The sequence below is a fragment of the Eleutherodactylus coqui genome, chromosome 9 (assembly GCF_035609145.1).
Source record: "Eleutherodactylus coqui strain aEleCoq1 chromosome 9, aEleCoq1.hap1, whole genome shotgun sequence".
Taxonomy (NCBI): Eukaryota; Metazoa; Chordata; class Amphibia; order Anura; family Eleutherodactylidae; genus Eleutherodactylus; species Eleutherodactylus coqui.
Window position 1 is genome coordinate 159276448 of NC_089845.1, and position 23791 is coordinate 159300238.

Below are 23791 nucleotides of genomic sequence, written 5' to 3' on the forward strand. Positions count from 1 at the left end.
CTCGCTCAGCGCTGTCGGTCTGACAGGTTTCTACCTCATTACATAAGACCCCGCTGTCATCCTTAGTGTGAATCACTGAGCCGGCCGGGGGCGGCGGGGACGGGGGTGACATTACACGATACCTCACAGCTGTGGGGGGTGGGATGAGGGGCTTGAGTACTAATTGGCAGCAGGGATATCATTGCTCAGGCCCCTTCTGATGTGGAGACGCGCCGGATTACCAGATGGTCATAGAGACGTGTACAAAACTGAGGAGCCCAAAATAAGAGGTTACAACCGAACCCGCTGCTGATGACAGGAATAAAGGATGTCCTGTAGTGTGCCGCTCCCAGCATGCCCTGCGGCCCTGTACTGGGGAGGACATGCTGGGACTTGTGGTTTATTCTCCCTCAGGGTTCATGCAGGAGGTTCTGCACTAGAAGTGATGCAACGGCGGTCCGTGTTCACGGCAGCAGCAGATCTCCGGGGGCGCGGGGGGCTTGCAGAGGGTTTGTTACAGTTGTATCCAGGCTACACAACCCTCTGGATCTAATCGCATCGATACATTCTACAGTCTTCGCCAAAAGTTGGCACACATTTTAGTTTTCACAAAGTTTCCTGCTTCAGTGTTTCTAGATCTTTTAGGACGGGCTCACATAGGCGTATATTTACCACATATTACGCAGCCTCCGTACGCCCGTGTGATACTCGGTAATTCGCAGGCAATTACGTCGCCGTACGCAGTTTCGATCACACTAGCCTGTGAGAATTGTGTAATTTGAGAGCGCGAAAAAGAGCGCGGCTTGTTGTATTTTGCCGCATACAAACACATACGCAATTACATTGTAAACAAAGCTATGCTGCCCATAACCGCGTGCGTGAGATACGCTGTTATGCGCAGTACAACTTTGCCGCCATACGCAGCAGTAGGCAGAGTCACCGCCGGCTCTATAGCTCCACAGCGCAGCGCTTTACGCTTATGGTTGTATGAGCATGGCATTAGGCATGCGGGATCCGACCCTGTGCCCAACCGGCATCCGCGCTTACCTGTCAGTCGTCGTCTTTTTTTCTGTACTGGGGAAGGTCCAGCCGATGTACTTGCGCAGTACAGACTTTGCCGCGCCGCCGTTAGGCAATGACGCAGATCCCGTGACATTTCCGCGTTGATTGTGGGAGGGCCGCAGGTTGGATGGCTCCCATTACTTCACTGGAAGTCGTCCACGCGGAATACGCCTAAAAATAGAGCCTGCCGCGATTTTTTTTTCTTCTTCTTTTTCCTCCACTATAAGAAAATCGCTCTTGCATCGCATGCGACAGGCGGTATTGGCTGCGGGATCCTGAGTCGGCCGCCCACTCCAGACTCCGCAGTGCTGATCCAGCCGTGTGCGGCCGGCCCTGGTCAGATGTTTCTGGGATTACTGAAGTGCAGCTATAAGCACAAAAAAGTGCCGCTGCGGTTCAGCTGTGTGTGGGGGCAGGGCAACCCGCTGGATTTAAATATGGCGACACTAAGGCCTCATGTCCACGGGCAAATTTAAGCATTAAAATCCGGAGCGTTTTTTCCCACACACGGATCCGCGCCCCATAGGAATGCATTGACCCCCCGCGGGTAGATAAATACCCGCGGATGGTCAATAAAAGTGAATTTAAAAATTTCTGGAGCATGAAAAAAAAAATGGACATGCTCCATTTTAGTGCGGATCACGCGTGCGGAGCTCATAGAGCACATGGCCCAATTGATATCCCGCATGAAAAATAAAAGACAAATACAGTGCATCCGCAGCCCAAATCTGCATTACAAATCCGCAGCGGATCTGATTTTCCCCGTGGACATGAGACCTAATAGGTTGTAAGCCTGCATGGTGCACTACAAGTACCACATTGTCTGACACCCTGTATCTACTCTTATGTTCAGGAATAAGCACTAAGCAGCCGCCCCCTCAGTATAAGGAGGGTTTATGACTGGTGGCTCATCGGTGTCCTCACATGTTAGTGGCTCCTCCGTTTAGCAGTCTGGCTGACTGCATGTTGGGGGATAAGGGGTTTATATGGCCGCCCTCTTGTATCAGTATATCAGTGAGTATATGGCCGCCCTCCTGTATCAGTATATCAGTGAGTATATGGCCGCCCTCTTGTATCAGTATATCAGTGAGTATATGGCCGCCCTCCTGTATCAGTATATCAGTGAGTATATGGCCGCCCTCTTGTATCAGTATATCAGTGAGTATATGGCCGCCCTCCTGTATCAGTATATCAGTGAGTATATGGCCGCCCTCTTGTATCAGTATATCACTGAGTATATGGCCGTCCTCCTGTATCAGTATATCAGTAAGTATATGGCCGCCCTCTTGTATCAGTATATCACTGAGTATATGGCCGTCCTCCTGTATCAGTATATCAGTAAGTATATGGCCGTCCTCCTGTATCAGTATATCAGTAAGTATATGGCCGCCCTCTTGTATCAGTATATCACTGAGTATATGGCCGCCCTCTTGTATCAGTATATCACTGAGTATATGGCCGCCCTCCTGTATCAGTATATCAGTGAGTATATGGCCGTCCTCCTGTATCAGTATATCAATAAGTATATGGCCGCCCTCCTGTATCAGTATATCAGTAAGTATATGGCCGCCCTCCTGTATCAGTATATCAGTGAGTATATGGCCGCCCTCCTGTATCAGTATATCAGTGAGTATATGGCTGCCCTCTTGTATCAGTATATCAGTGAGTATATGGCCGCCCTCCTGTATCAGTATATCAGTAAGTATATGGCCGCCCTCCTGTATCACTATATCAGTAAGTATATGGCCGCCCTCCTGTATCAGTATATCAGTAAGTATATGGCCGCCCTCTTGTATCAGTATATCAGTGAGTATATGGCCGCCCTCTTGTATCAGTATATCAGTGAGTATATGGCCGTCCTCCTGTATCAGTATATCAGTGAGTATATGGCCGTCCTCATGTATCAGTATATCAGTGAGTATATGGCCGTCCTCCTGTATCAGTATATCAGTGAGTATATGGCCGCCCTCTTGTATCAGTATATCACTGAGTATATGGCCGTCCTCCTGTATCAGTATATCAGTGAGTATATGGCCGCCCTCCTGTATCAGTATATCAGTGAGTATATGGCCGCCCTCTTGTATCAGTATATCAGTGAGTATATGTCCGTCCTCCTGTATCAGTATATCAGTGAGTATATGGCCGCCCTCATGTATCAGTATATCAGTGAGTATATGGCCGCCCTCATGTATCAGTATATCAGTGAGTATATGGCCGCCCTCCTGTATCAGTATATCAGTAAGTATATGGCCGCCCTCATGTATCAGTATATCAGTAAGTATATGGCCGCCCTCCTGTATCAGTAAGTATATGGCCGTCCTCCTGTATCAGTATATCAGTAAGTATATGGCCGCCCTCCTGTATCAGTAAGTATATGGCCGTCCTCCTGTATCAGTATATCAGTGAGTATATGGCCGCCCTCATGTATCAGTATATCAGTGAGTATATGTCCGTCCTCCTGTATCAGTATATCAGTGAGTATATGGCCGCCCTCCTGTATCAGTATATCAGTGAGTATATGGCCGCCCTCATGTATAAGTATATCAGTGAGTATATGGCCGTCCTCCTGTATCAGTATATCAGTGAGTATATGGCCACCCTCCTGTATCAGTATATCAGTGAGTATATGGCCGCCCTCCTGTATCAGTATATCAGTGAGTATATGTCCGTCCTCATGTATCAGTATATCAGTGAGTATATGGCAGCCCTCATGTATAAGTATATCAGTGAGTATATGGCCGCCCTCCTGTATCAGTATATCAGTGAGTATATGGCAGCCCTCATGTATAAGTATATCAGTGAGTATATGGCCGCCCTCCTGTATCAGTATATCAGTGAGTATATGGCCGCCCTCTTGTATCAGTATATCAGTGAGTATATGGCCGCCCTCCTGTATCAGTATATCAGTGAGTATATGGCCGCCCTCCTGTATCAGTATATCAGTGAGTATATGTCCGTCCTCATGTATCAGTATATCAGTGAGTATATGGCCGCCCTCATGTATAAGTATATCAGTGAGTATATGTCCGTCCTCATGTATCAGTATATCAGTGAGTATATGGCCGCCCTCCTGTATCAGTATATCAGTGAGTATATGGCCGCCCTCCTGTATCAGTATATCAGTGAGTATATTTCCGTCCTCATGTATCAGTATATCAGTGAGTATATGGCAGCCCTCTTGTATCAGTATATCACTGAGTATATGGCCGCCCTCCTGTATCAGTAAGTATATGGCCGCCCTCCTGTATCAGTATATCAGTGAGTATATGGCCGCCCTCCTGTATCAGTATACCAGTAAGTATATGGCCGCCCTCTTGTATCAGTATATCAGTGAGTATATGGCCGCCCTCTTGTATCAGTATATCAGTGAGTATATGGCCGTCCTCCTGTATCAGTATATCAGTAAGTATATGGCCGCCCTCCTGTATCAGTATATCAGTAAGTATATGGCCGCCCTCTTGTATCAGTATATCAGTGAGTATATGGCCGTCCTCCTGTATCAGTATATCAGTGAGTATATGGCCGCCCTCCTGTATCCCTATATCAGTGAGTATATGGCCGCCCTCCTGTATCAGTAAGTATATGGCCGCCCTCCTGTATCAGTATATCAGTAAGTATATGGCCGCCCTCCTGTATCAGTATATCAGTAAGTATATGGCTGCCCTCTTGTATCAGTATATCAGTGAGTATATGGCCGCCCTCTTGTATCAGTATATCAGTGAGTATATGGCCGTCCTCCTGTATCAGTATATCAGTGAGTATATGGCCGCCCTCCTGTATCCCTATATCAGTGAGTATATGGCCGCCCTCCTGTATCAGTAAGTATATGGCCGCCCTCCTGTATCAGTATATCAGTAAGTATATGGCCGCCCTCCTGTATCAGTATATCAGTGAGTATATGGCCGCCCTCCTGTATCAGTATATCAGTAAGTATATGGCCGCCCTCTTGTATCAGTATATCAGTGAGTATATGGCCGCCCTCTTGTATCAGTATATCAGTGAGTATATGGCCGCCCTCTTGTATCAGTATATCAGTGAGTATATGGCCGTCCTCCTGTATCAGTATATCAGTAAGTATATGGCCGCCCTCCTGTATCAGTATATCAGTAAGTATATGGCCGCCCTCTTGTATCAGTATATCAGTGAGTATATGGCCGTCCTCCTGTATCAGTATATCAGTGAGTATATGGCCGCCCTCCTGTATCCCTATATCAGTGAGTATATGGCCGCCCTCCTGTATCAGTAAGTATATGGCCGCCCTCCTGTATCAGTATATCAGTAAGTATATGGCCGCCCTCCTGTATCAGTATATCAGTGAGTATATGGCCGCCCTCCTGTATCAGTATATCAGTAAGTATATGGCCGCCCTCTTGTATCAGTATATCAGTGAGTATATGGCCGCCCTCTTGTATCAGTATATCAGTGAGTATATGGCCGTCCTCCTGTATCCCTATATCAGTGAGTATATGGCCGCCCTCCTGTATCAGTATATCATTGAGTATATGGCCGCCCTCTTGTATCAGTATATCAGTGAGTATATGGCCGCCCTCCTGTATCCCTATATCAGTGAGTATATGGCCGCCCTCCTGTATCAGTAAGTATATGGCCGCCCTCCTGTATCAGTATATCAGTAAGTATATGGCCGCCCTCCTGTATCAGTATATCAGTAAGTATATGGCTGCCCTCTTGTATCAGTATATCAGTGAGTATATGGCCGCCCTCTTGTATCAGTATATCAGTGAGTATATGGCCGCCCTCTTGTATCAGTATATCAGTGAGTATATGGCCGCCCTCTTGTATCAGTATATCAGTGAGTATATGGCCGCCCTCCTGTATCAGTATATCAGTGAGTACATGGCCGCCCTCTTGTATCAGGGTCATTCCGTGTCAGTTCAACCAACGCTCCCAGTCGACCATCTCAGATTTCAATGAAACTTTGCACAAAGATAGACCCTGACCCTAAACTAAGATAGCCAGAATATTAGGCTTCAAAGTGCTTTGGTTCACGAGCTACAGGTCTTAATCTAGGGGGTTGTCATGTGATTACAGCCTACAGGTCTTAATCTAGGGGGTTGTCATGTGATTACAGCGCGCAACCTGAAAAAAGTAGCGATTTCAATCCATTGCCAAGCCAGTTCCAATGACTCTAGAGCAATGAACCTTCACACACTAGGAGAACTTTTGGTGCTGAACCCAGCTAAGCTCCTCAGACTGCCCCTCTTATCATCATTCTGCCACCATTGCATGTCAAAGTAGCTGAAAAATTCTATCGCGCAAAATAAAACTCATATTTTAAGCAGTAATAACTCCTAATCAATGCGATCCAACTCAGCTCTGAATTTATCAATGTGTACTCCATAGAAATGTTTCTCATTATTCACATTATGGACCCAAAAGGATGCAGAGCTCTTAAGATACAATGAGTCAAAAATGGCAAAAAACACTTTTTTGCTAATTTTTCCCCTTTTTCAAAGGCGAAAATCGGAATGTACTCCATTTTTATTTTTTTTCGATTTTGTTCTATTTGGAAGAGAAGTTTTTGCTCTACAAGATTCGATGTTTTTCATTTTGTTCCCAGACCTTCTAGATGGGAAAATATCAATGCCTGTGAAGGTCCTATGCACTCGCGGAGGTCAAATAATAAAATAAGTGTAAGTTTTGCATGGATGTATAATTAGTTTAGAAATCATGAGAAGGTAAATTATTTTTGGAATGAGACAACTTTTTGTGCTCAAGAAACTTATGTGATCAAAAATTGCATGGCGAGTTCAGGTGAGCCCCAAGCTTTGGCCTAAGATGGTCAGAATATCATTGAGTGTTGCGTAATGATTGTGGTATATTACAGTGATCACTGGGCTTATTTAGCACTCTATCCATATTAGATACTAAGATTATCTAAGGCTGGCATTTGTGTAATATTAAGATTATCTAAGGCTAGCATAAATAACTAGTTATTTATTCCACAAATGCCAGCCTTAGATAATCTTAGTATCTAATATGGATAGAGTGCTAAATAAGCCCTGTGATCACTGTAATATACCACAATCATTATGCAACACTCAATGATATTCTGACCATCTTAGGCCAAAGCTTGGGGCTCACCTGAACTCGCCAGGCAATTTTTGATCACATAAGTTTCTTGAGCACAAAGAGTTGTCTCATTCCAAAAATAATTTACCTTCTCATGATTTCTAAACTAATTATACATCCATGCAAAACTTACACTTATTTTATTATTTGACCTCCGCGAGTGCATAGGACCTTCACAGGCATTGATATTTTCCCATCTAGAAGGTCTGGGAACAAAATGAAAAACATTGAATCTTGTAGAGCACAAAATTCTCTTCCAAATAGAACAAAAATGAAAAAAAAATAAAAATGGAGTACATTCCGATTTTCGCCTTTGAAAAAGGGAAAAATTAGCAAAAAAGTGTTTTTTGCCATTTTTGACTCATTGTATCTTAAGAGCTATGCATCCTTTTGGGTCCATAATGTGAATAATGAGAAACATTTCTATGGAGTACACATTGATACATTCAGAGCTGAGTTGGATCGCATTGATTAGGAGTTATTACTGCTTAAAATATGAGTTTTATTTTGCGCGATAGAATTTTTCAGCTACTTTGACATGCAATGGTGGCAGAATGATGATAAGAGTGGCAGTCTGAGGAGCTTAGCTGGATTCAGCACCAAATGTTCTCCTAGTGTGTGAAGTTTCATTGCTCTAGAGTCATTGGAACTGGCTTGGCAATGGATTGAAATCGCCCCTTTTTTCAGGTTGCGCGCTGTAATCACATGACAACCCCCTAGATTAAGACCTGTAGCTTGTGAACCAAAGCACTTTGAAGCCTAATATTCTGGCTATCTTAGTTTAGGGTCAGGGTCTATCTTTGTGCAAAGTTTCATTGAAATCTGAGATGGTCGACCGGGAGCGTTGGTTGAACTGACACGGAATGACCCATCAGTATATCAGTGAGTATATGGCCGCCCTCCTGTATCAGTATATCAGTGAGTATATGGCCGCCCTCCTGTATCAGTATATCAGTGAGTATATGGCCGCCCTCCTGTATCAGTAAGTATATGGCCGCCCTCCTGTATCAGTATATCAGTAAGTATATGGCCGCCCTCCTGTATCAGTATATCAGTAAGTATATGGCCGCCCTCCTGTATCAGTATATCAGTAAGTATATGGCCGCCCTCCTGTATCAGTATATCAGTGAGTATATGGCCGCCCTCTTGTATCAGTATATCAGTGAGTATATGGCCGCCCTCCTGTATCAGTATATCAGTAAGTATATGGCCGCCCTCTTGTATCAGTATATCAGTGAGTATATGGCCGCCCTCCTGTATCAGTATATCAGTAAGTATATGGCCGCCCTCCTGTATCAGTATATCAGTAAGTATATGGCCGCCCTCCTGTATCAGTATACCAGTAAGTATATGGCCGCCCTCCTGTATCAGTATACCAGTAAGTATATGGCCGCCCTCCTGTATCAGTATATCAGTAAGTATATGGCCGCCCTTTTGTATCAGTATATCAGTAAGTATATGGTCGCCCTCTTGTATCACTATATCAGTGAGTATATGGCCGCCCTCCTGTATCAGTATATCAGTAAGTATATGGCCGCCCTCCTGTATCAGTATATCAGTGAGTATATGGCCGCCCTCCTGTATCAGTAAGTATATGGCCGCCCTCTTGTATCAGTATATCAGTGAGTATATGGCCGCCCTCCTGTATCAGTATATCAGTGAGTATATGGCCGCCCTCTTGTATCAGTATATCAGTGAGTATATGGCCGCCCTCCTGTATCAGTATATCAGTGAGTATATGGCCGCCCTCCTGTATCAGTATATCAGTGAGTATATGGCCGCCCTCCTGTATCAGTATATCAGTGAGTATATGGCCGCCCTCTTGTATCAGTATATCAGTGAGTATATGGCCGCCCTCCTGTATCAGTATATCAGTGAGTATATGGCCGCCCTCCTGTATCAGTAAGTATATGGCCGCCCTCTTGTATCAGTATATCAGTGAGTATATGGCCGCCCTCCTGTATCAGTATATCAGTAAGCATATGGCCGCCCTCCTGTATCAGTATATCAGTGAGTATATGGCCGCCCTCCTGTATCAGTATATCAGTGAGTATATGGCCGTCCTCCTGTATCAGTATATCAGTGAGTATATGGCCGCCCTCTTGCATCAGTATATCAGTGAGTATATGGCCGCCCTCCTGTATCAGTATATCAGTGAGTATATGGCCGCCCTCCTGTATCAGTATATCAGTAAGTATATGGCCGCCCTCCTGTATCAGTATACCAGTAATTATATGGCCGCCCTCCTGTATCAGTATACCAGTAAGTATATGGCCGCACTCCTGTATCAGTATATCAGTAAGTATATGGCCGCCCTCCTATATCAGTAAGTATATGGCCGCCCTCCTGTATCAGTATATCAGTAAGTATATGGCCGCCCTCCTGTATCAGTATATCAGTGAGTATATGGCCGCCCTCCTGTATCAGTATATCAGTGAGTATATGGCCGCCCTCCTGTATCAGTATATCAGTGAGTATATGGCCGCCCTCCTGTATCAGTATATCAGTAAGTATATGGCCGCCCTCCTGTATCAGTATCTCAGTGAGTATATGGCCGCCCTCTTGTATCAGTATATCAGTGAGTATATGGCCGCCCTCCTGTATCAGTATATCAGTAAGTTTATGGCCGCCCTCCTGTATCAGTATATCAGTAAGTATATGGCCGCCCTCCTGTATCAGTATACCAGTAAGTATATGGCCGCCCTCCTGTATCAGTATACCAGTAAGTATATGGCCGCCCTCCTGTATCAGTATATCAGTAAGTATATGGCCGCCCTTTTGTATCAGTATATCAGTAAGTATATGGTCGCCCTCTTGTATCACTATATCAGTGAGTATATGGCCGCCCTCCTGTATCAGTATATCAGTAAGTATATGGCCGCCCTCCTGTATCAGTATATCAGTGAGTATATGGCCGCCCTCCTGTATCAGTATATCAGTAAGTATATGGCCGCCCTCCTGTATCAGTATATCAGTGAGTATATGGCCGTCCTCCTGTATCAGTATATCAGTGAGTATATGGCCGCCCTCTTGTATCAGTATATCAGTGAGTATATGGCCGCCCTCCTGTATCAGTATATCAGTGAGTATATGGCCGCCCTCCTGTATCAGTATATCAGTGAGTATATGGCCGCCCTCCTGTATCAGTATACCAGTAATTATATGGCCGCCCTCCTGTATCAGTATATCAGTAAGTATATGGCCGCCCTCCTGTATCAGTATATCAGTGAGTATATGGCCGCCCTCCTGTATCAGTATATCAGTGAGTATATGGCCGTCCTCCTGTATCAGTATATCAGTGAGTATATGGCCGCCCTCTTGTATCAGTATATCAGTGAGTATATGGCCGCCCTCCTGTATCAGTATATCAGTGAGTATATGGCCGCCCTCCTGTATCAGTATACCAGTAATTATATGGCCGCCCTCCTGTATCAGTATATCAGTAAGTATATGGCCGCCCTCTTGTATCAGTATATCAGTGAGTATATGGCCGCCCTCCTGTATCAGTATACCAGTAAGTATATGGCCGCCCTCCTGTATCAGTATATCAGTGAGTATATGGCCGCCCTCCTGTATCAGTATATCAGTCAGTATATGGCCGCCCTCCTGTATCAGTATATCAGTTAGTATATGGCCGTCCGGAGGAGGTTTAGATCCCAATCTGTGTTCTTATTTTGTGAGTGAGCCCACTCGCTTGGCTGAAAAGTTTTCGCACCCATAAACGGTCGCACCCAGCCGGGTCGGATTCCGGTTGCAAGATATTGCAGCTAAATCCGCCCCTGTGCTGGCCAGTGGCCCCTCACGTACCGGTCTCCGATGCACTGCGGATGTGTCGACTGGGGCGCCGCCGCACATGTGCAGTGCAGATAATGCGCCGTCGTGCCAGACCGCCTCCACTGGCTGCAAGTTTTGCACAAAAATAGAGCGTGGAAGAATCATTTTTCATTGCGTGCTACGGACGGACATTGCTGCGGAATCTGCGGCGGGCGTCTGCCCATGAATTCTGTAGCAAAAACCCGTCCATGTGCATTGGGCCTTACTGCTGGCATGACACGGGGCTCCTGGTAACTCCTCTTCCAGATGTCCCAAACAGTCTGAAGGGGCTTCACCAGAGGACATAACCCCAGTCCTCTGCCGTCTGTTCCCGTACCTACGGTATTATTGGAAAAACCCACAGATTTGCCATTTTTAGTTAATTACTGGTAGATTACATAAAGTCCTAAGAACAGAATAAAAGTGCGCAGCGCCGCGAACGCGGGTACCGGACAGCGGAGTGATAAATGGAGGCGAGGCGGGAGATTAGTCGCTGCCAGGCCGGCTCTGCTCTATTTTCCTCTAATATATAGGAACGTCCTGACTTGATGAGTGTAGCACATTTCTATACGGTTCTGTGCCGGTCGCCAGGGAAACCGCTTGAGAATGTGCAATAAACATCTATCTTATTAATTGCTCTTCACTCTGGATTAAAGTCAAGTTTTCCCCGAGCTGGAAATTTCCACTCGCCGGGGACTTATCAAATAATGACGTTAAAATCTGCCCCAATAAACTACTTTCTGCAAGAAATTAACAGCGCAAAGGCGGAATTAAGGAGCGACCGGTCCTTCTGCACAGTTTGCAGATCTCTTCACCCCCCGGGCAGATATCATCCTGGGTTCCGCCCCTCCGTCCAGCTTCCTAGTTGTAGCTTTAGAATCCTGGTGACAATATGGCCGCCATCATGTATCGTTACCCAACGTCTATGCACGCTGGGTGGCCGCCCCTTGGCACAACAGTTGATCCACCCAGCTTTCCTGGTAACAGATATATTTTAAGGAGATATCCAGAATTAACTTTCTCACAAAAACAGCACCCCCACCTCTGCAGGTTGTGTATGCTATTGCAGCTCAGCTCCAATCAACTCAGTGGAGCTGCACTGCAATACCAAATGCAACCTATGGACAGGTGTGGCGCTGTTACTGGTTAAAAGCGGCTATGCCCTTTTAAACCTGGGCGGTTTTGCCCGAGTCGGGGTTTGTGCTACCAAGTATTGCAATGTGCCTTGCGGCTTCCTAACGTGGTAGAAGTTACTGTGGGTCATGTTGCGATTCGCGAACAGCAGCGGCCGTGGCTATCTGATCACAAGAAGGCCAGCTAATACGGATTTTTGCGCAGTTAGTGGGTGTGGCTACTTAACATATTAACCTATTGACCCTACAGGATTACAGGGCTTTACAGCGATCTTTAATCAAGTGATCCGTGTTGCGGCCAAAGCCACCATTTAGCCTTTAGAGGGGGTGTCTGGGGTTAAAAAAACAAAACAAGATTGCTTTCTTCCAAGCACAGTGCCACCCTTGCCTATAAGGTTGGGTGTGGTATTGCAACTCTGCTCCATTGAAAAATAAGCAGGGGCCGTGTGGCAGCCCTAGTGCCGGAAGTCCTGCAGCTTGCTGCCTCAAACAGCAGACTCAAGTTGTCATATTGGAGTGGCGCTGACTGTGATAGCCCCTTAATGGAGCAAAAGGTGGAATGACAATGAAAGTGTGTGTATGTGTATGTAGTCTATCACGGTCAGTCTTTACTGTAGTTCTAGCATTGTGTTCATGTATAAGAAATCTCAGGATACACTTGCCAAGTGGTTTTCCTGTAACTGCCTGCTGCTTGCCCCCGGATGCCATCAGTGCCCTTTACCTGGCTGATGCCGGCGGGGGCTCCGGTGTGTCGTGTAGGAGGATCGCTGCTCCCAGGGTTTTCTCTGATGAAAATCAGTGTTTTTTGAAAATCTTTCTTAGCACATTTTGGAGCGTCTGGCGAGCTGCATGTGAGGGGGACGTCGCCTTCACCGGAGCCACGCTTGTGATGCACCACTAATGACTCAGCGCGAGGTGGGCGGCAGAACGGGTCTCATCAGGAGAAGGGGGATTTCCTTTCCTTACATGGAGGCTGCGGTAATAGCTGATATGTGCTGCTTGTGATGCAGACAACTGTCACCGTTTACATCACATACATGTAATACTGCTCCGCGTGACCCCGCAGCTCCTGCACTGCGCACAAAGGTTACAGGGCACTTGGATAGTTCCTTCCAGATCTGATGTGTGATTTACGTTGACTCATGTCTGCCCCACAAGTGCGATCCTGCTCTCATTTGTGAAGGGGTGCCAATGCTGAATCTCTAATCTATCAATGGAGATCCTTAGTTATATCCTGTATTATACTCCAGAGCTGCACTCACTATTCTGCTGGGGAAGTCACCGTGCACATAAATTACTTATCCTATACTGATCATGAGTTACATCCTGTATTATACCCCAGAGCTGCACTCACTATTCTGCTGGTAGAGTCACTGTGTACATACATTACTTATCCTGTGCTGCTCTTGGGTTACATTCTATATTATACTCCAGAGCTGCACTCACTATTCTGCTGGTGGAGTCACTGTGTACATGCATTACTGATCCTATACTGATCCTGAGTTACATCCTGTATTATACTCCAGAACTGCTCTCACTATTCTGCTGGTGGAGTCACTGTGTATATACATTACTTATCCTGTACTGCTCCTGAGTTACATCCTGTATTATACTTCAGAGCTGCACTCACTATTCTGCCGGTGGGGTCACTGTGTACATACATTACTTATCCTGTACTGCTCCTGAGTTACATTCTGTATTATACTCCAGAGCTGCACCCGCTATTCTGCTGGTGGAGTCAGTGTGTACATACATTACTGAGCCTGTACTGATCCTGAGTTACATCCTGTATTATACTCCCGAGCTGCACTCATTATTCTGCTGGTGGAGTCACTGTGTACATACATTACTTATCCTGTACTGATCCTGAGTTACATTCTGTATTATACTCCAGAGCTGCACTCACTATTCTGCTGGTGGAGTCACTGTGTACATACATTACTTATCCTGTACTGATCCTGAGTTACATCCTGTATTATACTCCAGAGCTGCACTCACTATTCTGCTGGTGGAGTCACTGTGTACATACATTACTTATCCTGTACTGATCCTGAGTTACATTCTGTATTATACTCCAGAGCTGCGCTCATTATTCTGCTGGTGGAGTCACTGTGTACATACATTACTTAACCTGTACTGATCCTGAGTTACATCCTGTATTATACTCCAGAGCTGCACTCACTATTCTGCTGGTGGAGTCACTGTGTACATACATTACTTATCCTGTACTGATCCTCAGTTACATCCTGTATTATACTCCAGAGCTGCACTCACTATTCTGCTGGTGGAGTCACTGTGTACATACATTACTTATCCTGTACTGATCCTCAGTTACATCCTGTATTATACTCCAGAGCTGCACTCACTATTCTGCTGGTGGAGTCACTGTGTACATACATTACTTATCCTGTACTGATCCTGAGTTACATCCTGTATTATACTCCAGAGCTGCACTCACTATTCTGCTGGTGGAGTCACTGTGTACATACATTACTTATCCTGTACTGATCCTGAGTTACATCCTGTATTATACTCCAGAGCTGCACTCACTATTCTGCTGGTGGAGTCACTGTGTACATACATTACTGCTCCTGAGTTACATCCTGTATTAGGGCTGGCTCACATGAACATATAAGGTAACATGTAAATCGCTGCATGAGTCGGTGTTTCGCTGCGCAGAGTCTTCCTGTTTTTTTTAGTGATTTCTTGCTCAGCGACGGTCCGTATAAATGCCGCAGATACCTGATGTATTTGCTTCTGCAGAGTTTATTACCCGCCCATAGAGTACAATATCGCTTTTTTGCGCGTTTTATGCTGTAAACTAGAATGTGTTTCAGTGTATTTATCGTGCGCGATGTACAGACGTGAATGAATCGCTGTGCGGTCATTGGATCCATTCACCTCGTACAGAGCGTGCATAATACGCAATTAAACCCTGCTGGTGAGAGCCTGCCCTCGTGCTCTAGTCACACCCACAGCTGCCTCTGCCATACTGCGGCCTTCCACTTACAGGTACTATCAGTGCATTTTCTACTCCTGTCACATCCGGAGCTGCTTGCAATCTTGTAAACTCGTACGAGCGGATTACAGATCTCCCAGGCGGGGCGCTCGCGGCGGTACACTATGCATTGCCCACAATCCCCATACACTATCTCGGTGTGAGCACGTAATACACGGCGCGGTCGTGCATGCTGTGGGGGTTTTTTGCGCATGCATTTCTGGCGCTGTGTGCAAGGGCCATAATTGAAAGTAATGTAAAAGCCAGTAACACACGGTGAGCGCTTGTGTGAGAGAGCCCTAACAGTGCAGCTGCTGCATTATGGGACATGTAGTTCATATGTGGAGTCAGGAAGAGATTATTCATCTCCCACAATGCACCACGTCAAGACTTGGTATGTGCAAAGAATTAACCAGCTAATTTGATATTGCAGCTCTGGATGTGACTGGAGTTTAATTTGCCTTTCGTGACTCCCACTGCTTGCAGATTAATTAGCTGAGGTCACAAAATACGTTTCAGCAGTGGTGCATTGTGGGAGCTGCCGTTTACGTATAATTCAAGGTATAGACCTATTGTATAGCATGATCTGTACTGACCGCTCCGGGTGCCGAGACGGCGGCCCGACTGGAGAAACTGTTCATGTAGCATGACGTCCATCTCCTGTAGTACAGCACAGCAGAGCCGGAACCAGCAGGGACCTGTGAAGTCTCAAGAAAATGGTTAAATTAGGGAGCATGTCTGCGGCTTTTTGGAGTTTTTTTTTTTTTTTTTTTAATGACCCATCTTTAGGATAGGCCACCAATAGACGGTTAGTGGGGGGCTGCTGCTTGGGTCCAGCTGTTTTCTGGCACCGCTGTGACTTTGGGCCGCACAGGAAGCAGATTGTGCTGTCCGTAGTGCGGCAGCCCCGGTTGGTACTGCCCAGAGGGGTGGGGAGGGCGCTCTCAGAGTGGCAGTCCTGGGGATGAAGGGAGGTAAAACTTGTCAACTGCTTTTAAAAAAAACATTTTAACTTGATTTTCCCTTTTTGATGTTTCGCAGTCCTGTTTTAGAATGATTTACCATTAGAGATGAGCGAACGTACTCGGTAAAGCACTACTCGTCCGAGTAATGTGCTTTATCCGAGTACCTCCCCGCTCGTCCTGAAAGATTCGGGGAGCGCCGCTGCTGACAGGTGAGTTGCGGCAGGGAGCAGGGGAGAGCGGGCGGGAGAGAAGGAGAGAGAGATCTCCCCTCCGTTCCTCCCCGCTCTCCCCTGCAGCTCCCCGCTCCGCGGCGCTCCCTGAATCTTTCAGGACGAGCGGGGAGGTACTCTGATAAAGCACATTACTCGGACGAGTAGTGCTTTACCGAGTACGTTCGCTCATCTCTATTTACCATATTTTTCTACAAGATTCACTGCAGCGTAGACGACAGAACAAGATAAATAAAACCCTGGTGGGCTAAAGTGAAGCTTTTATTTTCAGGTGGATTTGGATAGCTGTACAGGCCCATAGCAATCATGGCCCTTCTCAGTGCTCCCAGTAGTAATAGTGGCCCCTGTATCTCCAGTGGGGCATCAACCCCACCAGGTAGTAATTTACTTCCCTCAGTAGTCATAGCCAAACCAGAGCTACAGATCACTGGGTGGGACCTCTGACCTACTCTCTCTCCTGGCCTCTGTTACTGCATGTCCTGTTCACACAGTGCAGATGGCGAGGAGAAGTGCCAGGGGTCAGCGCCTGTGATAATCTACGGTGGCAGGGCCAGAGCCACAGGGGGAGGAGTTGGTATTTCCTGGTGGTCCGAATTATCGGAGCACTCTTGCACTATAACCGATCATTATGGAAGCGGTCAGAGGGGGTCTGTTGCTGCTGGACCAAAACACAGACAAACAAACCAAATTCTTTCTGGCCAAAATGTGTATCTTTTAGTCCTAACAATAAGATAGACAAAGATTTGTTAGAGCCCAGATCTCAGAAGACTTCTGGCGCTAGGCCTGAGGTCAGACCCCTAAACTCAATTCAGACCCCAGAGAAGACTGCTGAAGCTAGACCTGAGGCTAGACCCCTAAACTCATTTGACGCCAGAGAGACTGCTGAGGCTAGACCTGAGGTCAGACCCCTAAACTCATTTGACGCCAGAGAGACTGCTGAGGCTAGACCTGAGGTCAGACCCCTAAACTCATTCAGACCCAAGAGAAGACTGCTGAAGCTAGACCTGAGGCCAGACCCCTAAACTCATTCGACGCCAGAGAGACTGCTGAGGCTAGACCCCTAAACTCATTCGACGCCAGAGAGACTGCTGAGGCTAGACCCCTAAACTCATTCGACGCCAGAGAGACTGCTGAGGCTAGACCTGAGGCCAGACCCCTAAACTCATTCAGACCCAAGAGAAGACTGCTGAATCTAGACCTGAAGCCAGACCCCTAAACTCATTCAGACCCAAGAGAGACTGCTGAAGCTAGACCTGAGGCCAGACCCCTAAACTCATTCGGACGTCAGAGAGACTGCTCAAGCTAGACGTGAGGCTAGACCCCTAAACTCATTCGACGCCAGAGAGACTGCTGAAGCTAGACCTGAGGCCAGACCCCTAAACTCATTCAGACCCCAGAGAGACTGCTGAAGCTAGACCTGAGGCCAGACCCCTAAACTCATTCGGACGTCAAAGAGACTGCTCAAGCTAGACCTGAGGCTAGACCCCTAAACTCATTCAGACCCCAGAGAGACTGCTGAAGCTAGACGTGAGGCCAGGACCCCCAAACTCATTCAGACCCCTGAGAGACTGCTGAAGCTAGACGTGAGGCCAGACCCCTAAACTCATTCGGACGTCAGAGAGACTGCTGAAGCTAGACCTGAGGCCAGACCCCATAACTCATTCAGACCCCTGAGAGACTGCTGAAGCTAGACCTGAGATCAGACATCAAACAGCTAAAATTATTGCAGAGACCAGGAAAACCTAAAATGAATTTCCAGATTGTGCCGCAGGGATTGTTCTGACACTCGGCATCGAGTGTCTTGTGTGCTTGTCCTGGTGGTAGAGCTGCTCCTGATGGCTGACCTGCCCCTTCTCTAGTGCTTCTATAACAGGTCTGGACAGTTGGGCTTCCCTGTCCGGGTTGGTGGTCCTCCTGTTGGCGATGGCTGTTTTACATTGAACCTGATGTCATGAGAGGTAGAAGTGCAGACAGTAACTTGTGGCCTTGGGAGTGATGGGAGGGAGTGGGTGGACAGCGGAGGCGGTGGAGCTCTCCATGGTGCTGACTCCAAGGCTGTGCCCTGATGTTACAGCTAACAGCCCTGCAGAGTCCTTCCACTTAATGTAACATGATGAAGTGTCTGCAGTGAATATCTCCCCCTTGTGCCGACCCTTCTAGATGTCTGTAATACTTCTCTTCTTTCCTTTTAACAGCTACCCAGATTGATCCCAATGAGCTTGAAGAGCTGTTCCAGATCACTTCTGGAGATGTGTATAGAATAAATTCCAACGGTGGGTATCACACGCATCCTCCCGTAGTCTGTACCCCGCACCACACTCAGCGCTCCAGTCACTAGTAGTTAGGGCTTATAAGAACTTTTAGTTCATACAATGCTCTGTGAGCTGAATGTCACAATACTGCAAAGCTTATCGCCTATGTGGAAAGCTTGTTATGGCCGTTTTACATGGGCTGAGAGCCGATTAAACAACTGCATGAGCGCTGATGTCACCGCTAGGGTCATCGGCGCTCATGCAGAGCATTCAGACTGATAGACATCGCTGGCTGCTTGCTGTGCGGGGAGCGTGTGGACAATCCTCTGTGAGCTCAGCACAGTAGCAGGACAGATTTACTCTGTCCTGAGGGTTTGTCAGTGTTATCCCTGTAGGAAATGCTCTGTGAGCTCAGTACAAGAGCTGGATACATGTATCCGTCAGTGCATGAGAGCAGATATTACTATGTGATATCAGCACAGTAGCAGTACAGCCCCCCCCCCCCCCCCCGTGTTTGTTACAGTGTACCAGTGTTGGGCAGTTCCCCGTGGGTTGTACACGGCAGCACAAAGCTCTCTCCTGCCCTGAGGGTTTGTTACTATGTCAGCTCAGGCTCTGTGATCGTGGATGCTGCTGACATACACTACTGTCAGACCAGCGCAGCTTCCGCTCCAGGCTCTCCGGAGGGTTTGCTTACAGTCTAAGCAATCATCTCAGAGCTAGGTACATCATAACTGCAAATGTGCCTCATGTCCTGAAGGTTTGTTGCAATGTATCGGTGTAGGCAGCCCCCCTGTGAACGCAGCACAAATCCCCGTCCTCTGCTGAGGGTTTATTACAGCAGCAGCAGATCAGTCCTCTCTGTTGTCCTGATAGTTTGCTACAATGTATCGGGTTGGCTGCACTGGATACAATATCTCTAGCATGCACTGACACACAGCAACAAGCCCTCTAGCTGCATGAGCAGAACAAAGAACACATTACAATTTCCAGTCATTGACAGCAAGCAGAAATCAGTGAGGGAAAGAAACAAAGTAGACAGGAAAGTTCTAGAACTTTTCATGAAGCTTTATATGCATATGATAGATGGACTCTACAGGATGGTCGTCGTGCCGTTACGTGCTATCTGCATCGCCCCAGGTGACTTACGACGCAGCATGTTGATATACCACAGGCTGCAGTTGTATGTTAGGACCGTGTCATGATATACCGTATGACTGTAGATGTGGGGATTTGTAAAACTTGTGAAACTCTTTCCTGTCATGGGAACAATAATAATTCCCTGCGGCTACAAGAAGCTCCTAAATAAAGCCGCTTCAGTGTTTAGGGAAAGAGAATCTTATAAGAATCTTCTGAGCCTGCGGCCCTATGACAACACTTCATGCTTCTGCCCTCTTGCAGTTCACTGTTGTTAAGGTGTATTGCCTTGGACGTCCCAGCAAGAAATTGGTTTTAAGGAGGTTGTCCCTACTACATTATACACTGTTAACAAGGGATTATAGGGGATCTGACTGCTGAGACCTCCACTAATCAAAGGAATTGGGGTCCGGAGTGTCCCTTAATGGATGGAGCGAAGGTCGCATTCTCACTGAATGTCCCACTAAGGCAAATGGCGCAGTGGTGTGCAGGTGCTTGAACTTTATCTCCAGGGTACCGTTGGTCAGACCGCCAGAGATCAGAATGTTGTTCCCTATCTTGTGGATAAAGGATAACTTAAAGCAACCTTCCAGGTTCAGGACAAAATTCTGTCCTGGCACTGTAGGGTCGGGGGATATTGCTTGCCAATCCCCTCTGCTACCCCACCAGTCCGCTGGTTCGGAGTCTCTTTTTATATCTGCTGTCTGATTGGCCGGTGCTGCTCACATGACCAGCACTAGCCAGTCAGGGAGCAGTGCACATTGTACATAGTCAGAAAATTGCTGCAGCCACCTTGGACAGCTGAAAATGGCGCCCACAACTGGCTGACTGCAGCAGCAGCAGAGTAGTGCTTCGGGTAATATTACCCCCCAGGATAGACTTTTGTCCCAAAACCGGAGTGTCACTTTAATTTCACGGGACCAACCCCTTTTAACATTTTACGTGTCATAGAAAAACTCAAGCTGGATTCTGATTGGTTGCTGTTAAACAGTGTTTTTGTGATTGTGTAGAGCAGGAAGTGTTGCCATAGGGACATTAAAGAAATTCAAATTTTAATGATTGAGTTATTTTGGCCTCTTGACTTAGATTTCTATTTTTGCAAAAAGCACCGAGAGGACTTGAATAGACCTTCAGTTAGTTCTTTCCTGCAGTCCTATGTAAGAGCACAGATAACGCTTCCACGGCCCGCATTGTTATGTCCCTCTAGTATTTAGTTTCTTTTTGTGTTTCTTGTTTGACAGTACAGTCTCTGGAGAGAAACCTGCGCTCCTTGGGGACTCCTAGTGATACAGCGGAGCTGAGAGACCGCCTGTAAGTGACTGCTGCTTTGTGATGTGTTTCCCGGATGTATCGCGCCAACCGTATTACTGGCCTCTAATACACAAGTAATGCTCTGTATAGTATGAAGACTTTGGTAAACAGCCTCCCATATCTCAGCATCCTGCGCCCCCTGCCAGTCAGCTCTGAGTGTTGAGTTGAAGGTGTCTGTGTAAGGGCTCCTTGCCACTGGCGAGGTAATCGCACGTTTTCAGTGCGATGCGAGAGTGCGAGCTCTCGGAAGAAAGTCCCGCACATGTTGTTCTATGACAACGTTTCCACTAGCGATGTTTAGGGGCAAGCTCAGGGACTGTCCAGACATAAAACAGGCTGCCGAGACATTCCTACCCCAAAATGAATGGTGGGAAGAGGCCCGGCGAGCTCCGCCGACACGTCTGCTTTAGTGAAGATTGCCATTCATCGTCTTGTTGTTCTAAAGAGCTGCATAGTGCTGTTCCTCTTTTGTTCCTCCTGGAAATATAGGAATAGAAAACCTGTTACCATTTCCCTTGTCAATGGAGTCTATCCTACACTGTGCACAATGTCAAGACACACCCTGTTGACATAGGGAAAGGGAACACCCAGTTGTAATTTTGTGTACATATCCAGGGGGAATTAACAGTGGAACGGCAGAAGTAAAAGCCCTAGAACCGCTGCAGACTATACGGACTGTTGGTAATGGTGTGCGATAGAACAAAGCCGTAATCTCCTATTTAATGGCCTCCCCCGTACAGCGCCGCTAGTCCGGTCCTAGAAGTGACTGCCGCAGACACGTGCCATTCACCACTCGTGACTGACTATACATACACAGATACATTCACAATTCTGCAGGCTTCAGAGGTCAAATCCCTCCCGGATTATTGTAGCTCAGAGAAGTGTGTGTTCGTAATAATAGGCTGAATAATGAGTGCAGCTCTGGAGTATAATACACAATGTAACTTGGTATCAGTAATGTAATTCATGTACACATCGACTGATATGGTCATCAAAGCTGGATATACACTGTAAACCGAGAATATATATGCTGGGGGATATGGGAAGGGGTAGATTATGCATAGATTTCCAGCAGAATCTCATGAGGAACATCATAAGTCGTCAGGAAGGTTAATATGAAGCTCCGGCGGCCTCCGCTCTCCTACTATCCTGCTGTAAAACAGTTGACAAAGTAAAGTCCTGATGTAGATGTTTTACTGGGAACACAAGAAAAACCTCCATGAAAAAGTAAATATTCAAATCTAGTAATCTCTTTACTCTCAGAGCAGCGCTTTCATGTCCGGATTAGAGAGCAGCAGGAATAAATGGCAAGAGCGCAGTGCGAGCTAAGCTCACGGCTGTACGCTGTGCATTCAAGGTATTACTTTGAAGGGATTAGCACATTAGCATGACTCTAAACGACGTGTCAAAGCGTTTATGGAAATCGTCTCTTCCCAACCCGACTCTTCCTCAAAGCCCTATAAGAAATATGCATGAAACGCCATGAAAGGCCTCCCCTCAATTAAACAAACTGACACTTAAAAGCAGTGTATGTGCTCTGCCTGGCCATGATCTCTTCATTAAATCACCATTAGTTAAACGTTTCCAACCTTTGACTCAATCCATCAAAGTGCGGAGAACAGCAAAATCCCAGACTGGGGAGACGAGATCAGAAGCTGTGTGCAACTACAAGAAAGTTGTATGTGAGGGGAGAGTAATGACTGCACCCTGCCAGATTTATACTGTAGTAGTTGGACAATATTACTGCCCCTGTGTGCAACACTATGACTACTACAATACTGCTCCCTATGTACAAGAATATAACTACTATAATACTGCCCCCTATGTGCAAGAATATGACTACTATAATACTACCCCCTATGTACAAGAATATGACTACTATAATACTACCCCCTATGTACAAGAATATAACTACTATAATACTGCCCCCTATGTGCAAGACTATAATACTGCCTCCTATGTACAAGAATATAACTACTATAATACTGCCCCCTATGTACAAGAATATGACTACTATAATACTACCCCCTATGTACAAGAATATAACTACTATAATACTGCCCCCTATGTACAAGAATATAACTACTATAATAATGCCCCCTATGTACAAGAATATAACTACTATAATACTGCCTCCTATGTACAAGAATATAGATACTATAATACTGCCTCCTATGTACAAGAATATAGCTACTATAATACTGCCTCCTATGTACAAGAATATAGCTACTATAATACTGCCTCCTATGTACAAGAATATAACTACTATAATACTGCCCCCTATGTACAAGAATATAACTACTATAATACTGCCCCCTATGTACAAGAATATAACTAGTATAATACTGCCCCTATGTACAAGAATATAACTACTATAATACTGCCCCCTATGTACAAGAATATAACTACTATAATACTGCTCCCTATGTACAAGAATATAACTACTATAATACTGCCTCCTATGTAGAAGAATATAACTACTATATACTTCCCCCCCTATGTACAATAATATAACTACTATTATACTGCCCCCTATGTACAAGTATATAACTAGAATCATACTGCTCCCTATGTACCAGAATATAAATATAATACTGCCCCCTATGTACAAAAATATAACTACTATAATACTGTCCCCTATGTACAAGAATATAACTACTAGTTATATTCTTGTACATAGGGAGCAGTATTATAGTCGTTATATTTCTGTACATAGGGGGCAGTATTATAGTAGTTATATTCTTGTACACAGGAGCAGTATTATAGTAGTTATATTCTTGTACATAGGGGGCAGTATTATAGTAGTTATATTCTTGTACAT

The 23791-nt window shown here is 46.1% G+C and overlaps 1 protein-coding gene across 3 annotated transcripts in view; it reads left to right on the forward strand.

The window, feature by feature from the left end:
- TSNARE1 (t-SNARE domain containing 1) overlaps window positions 1-23791 on the forward strand; it is a 278259-nt gene that overhangs the window by 72799 nt on the left and 181669 nt on the right. For all 3 annotated transcript variants that reach the window (XM_066578729.1, XM_066578728.1, XM_066578730.1), the window contains exons 4-5: window positions 18466-18543; window positions 20901-20970. In XM_066578729.1, coding sequence (XP_066434826.1) covers window positions 18466-18543; window positions 20901-20970 — 148 coding nt within the window. The remainder of the gene's footprint in view (window positions 1-18465; window positions 18544-20900; window positions 20971-23791) is intronic.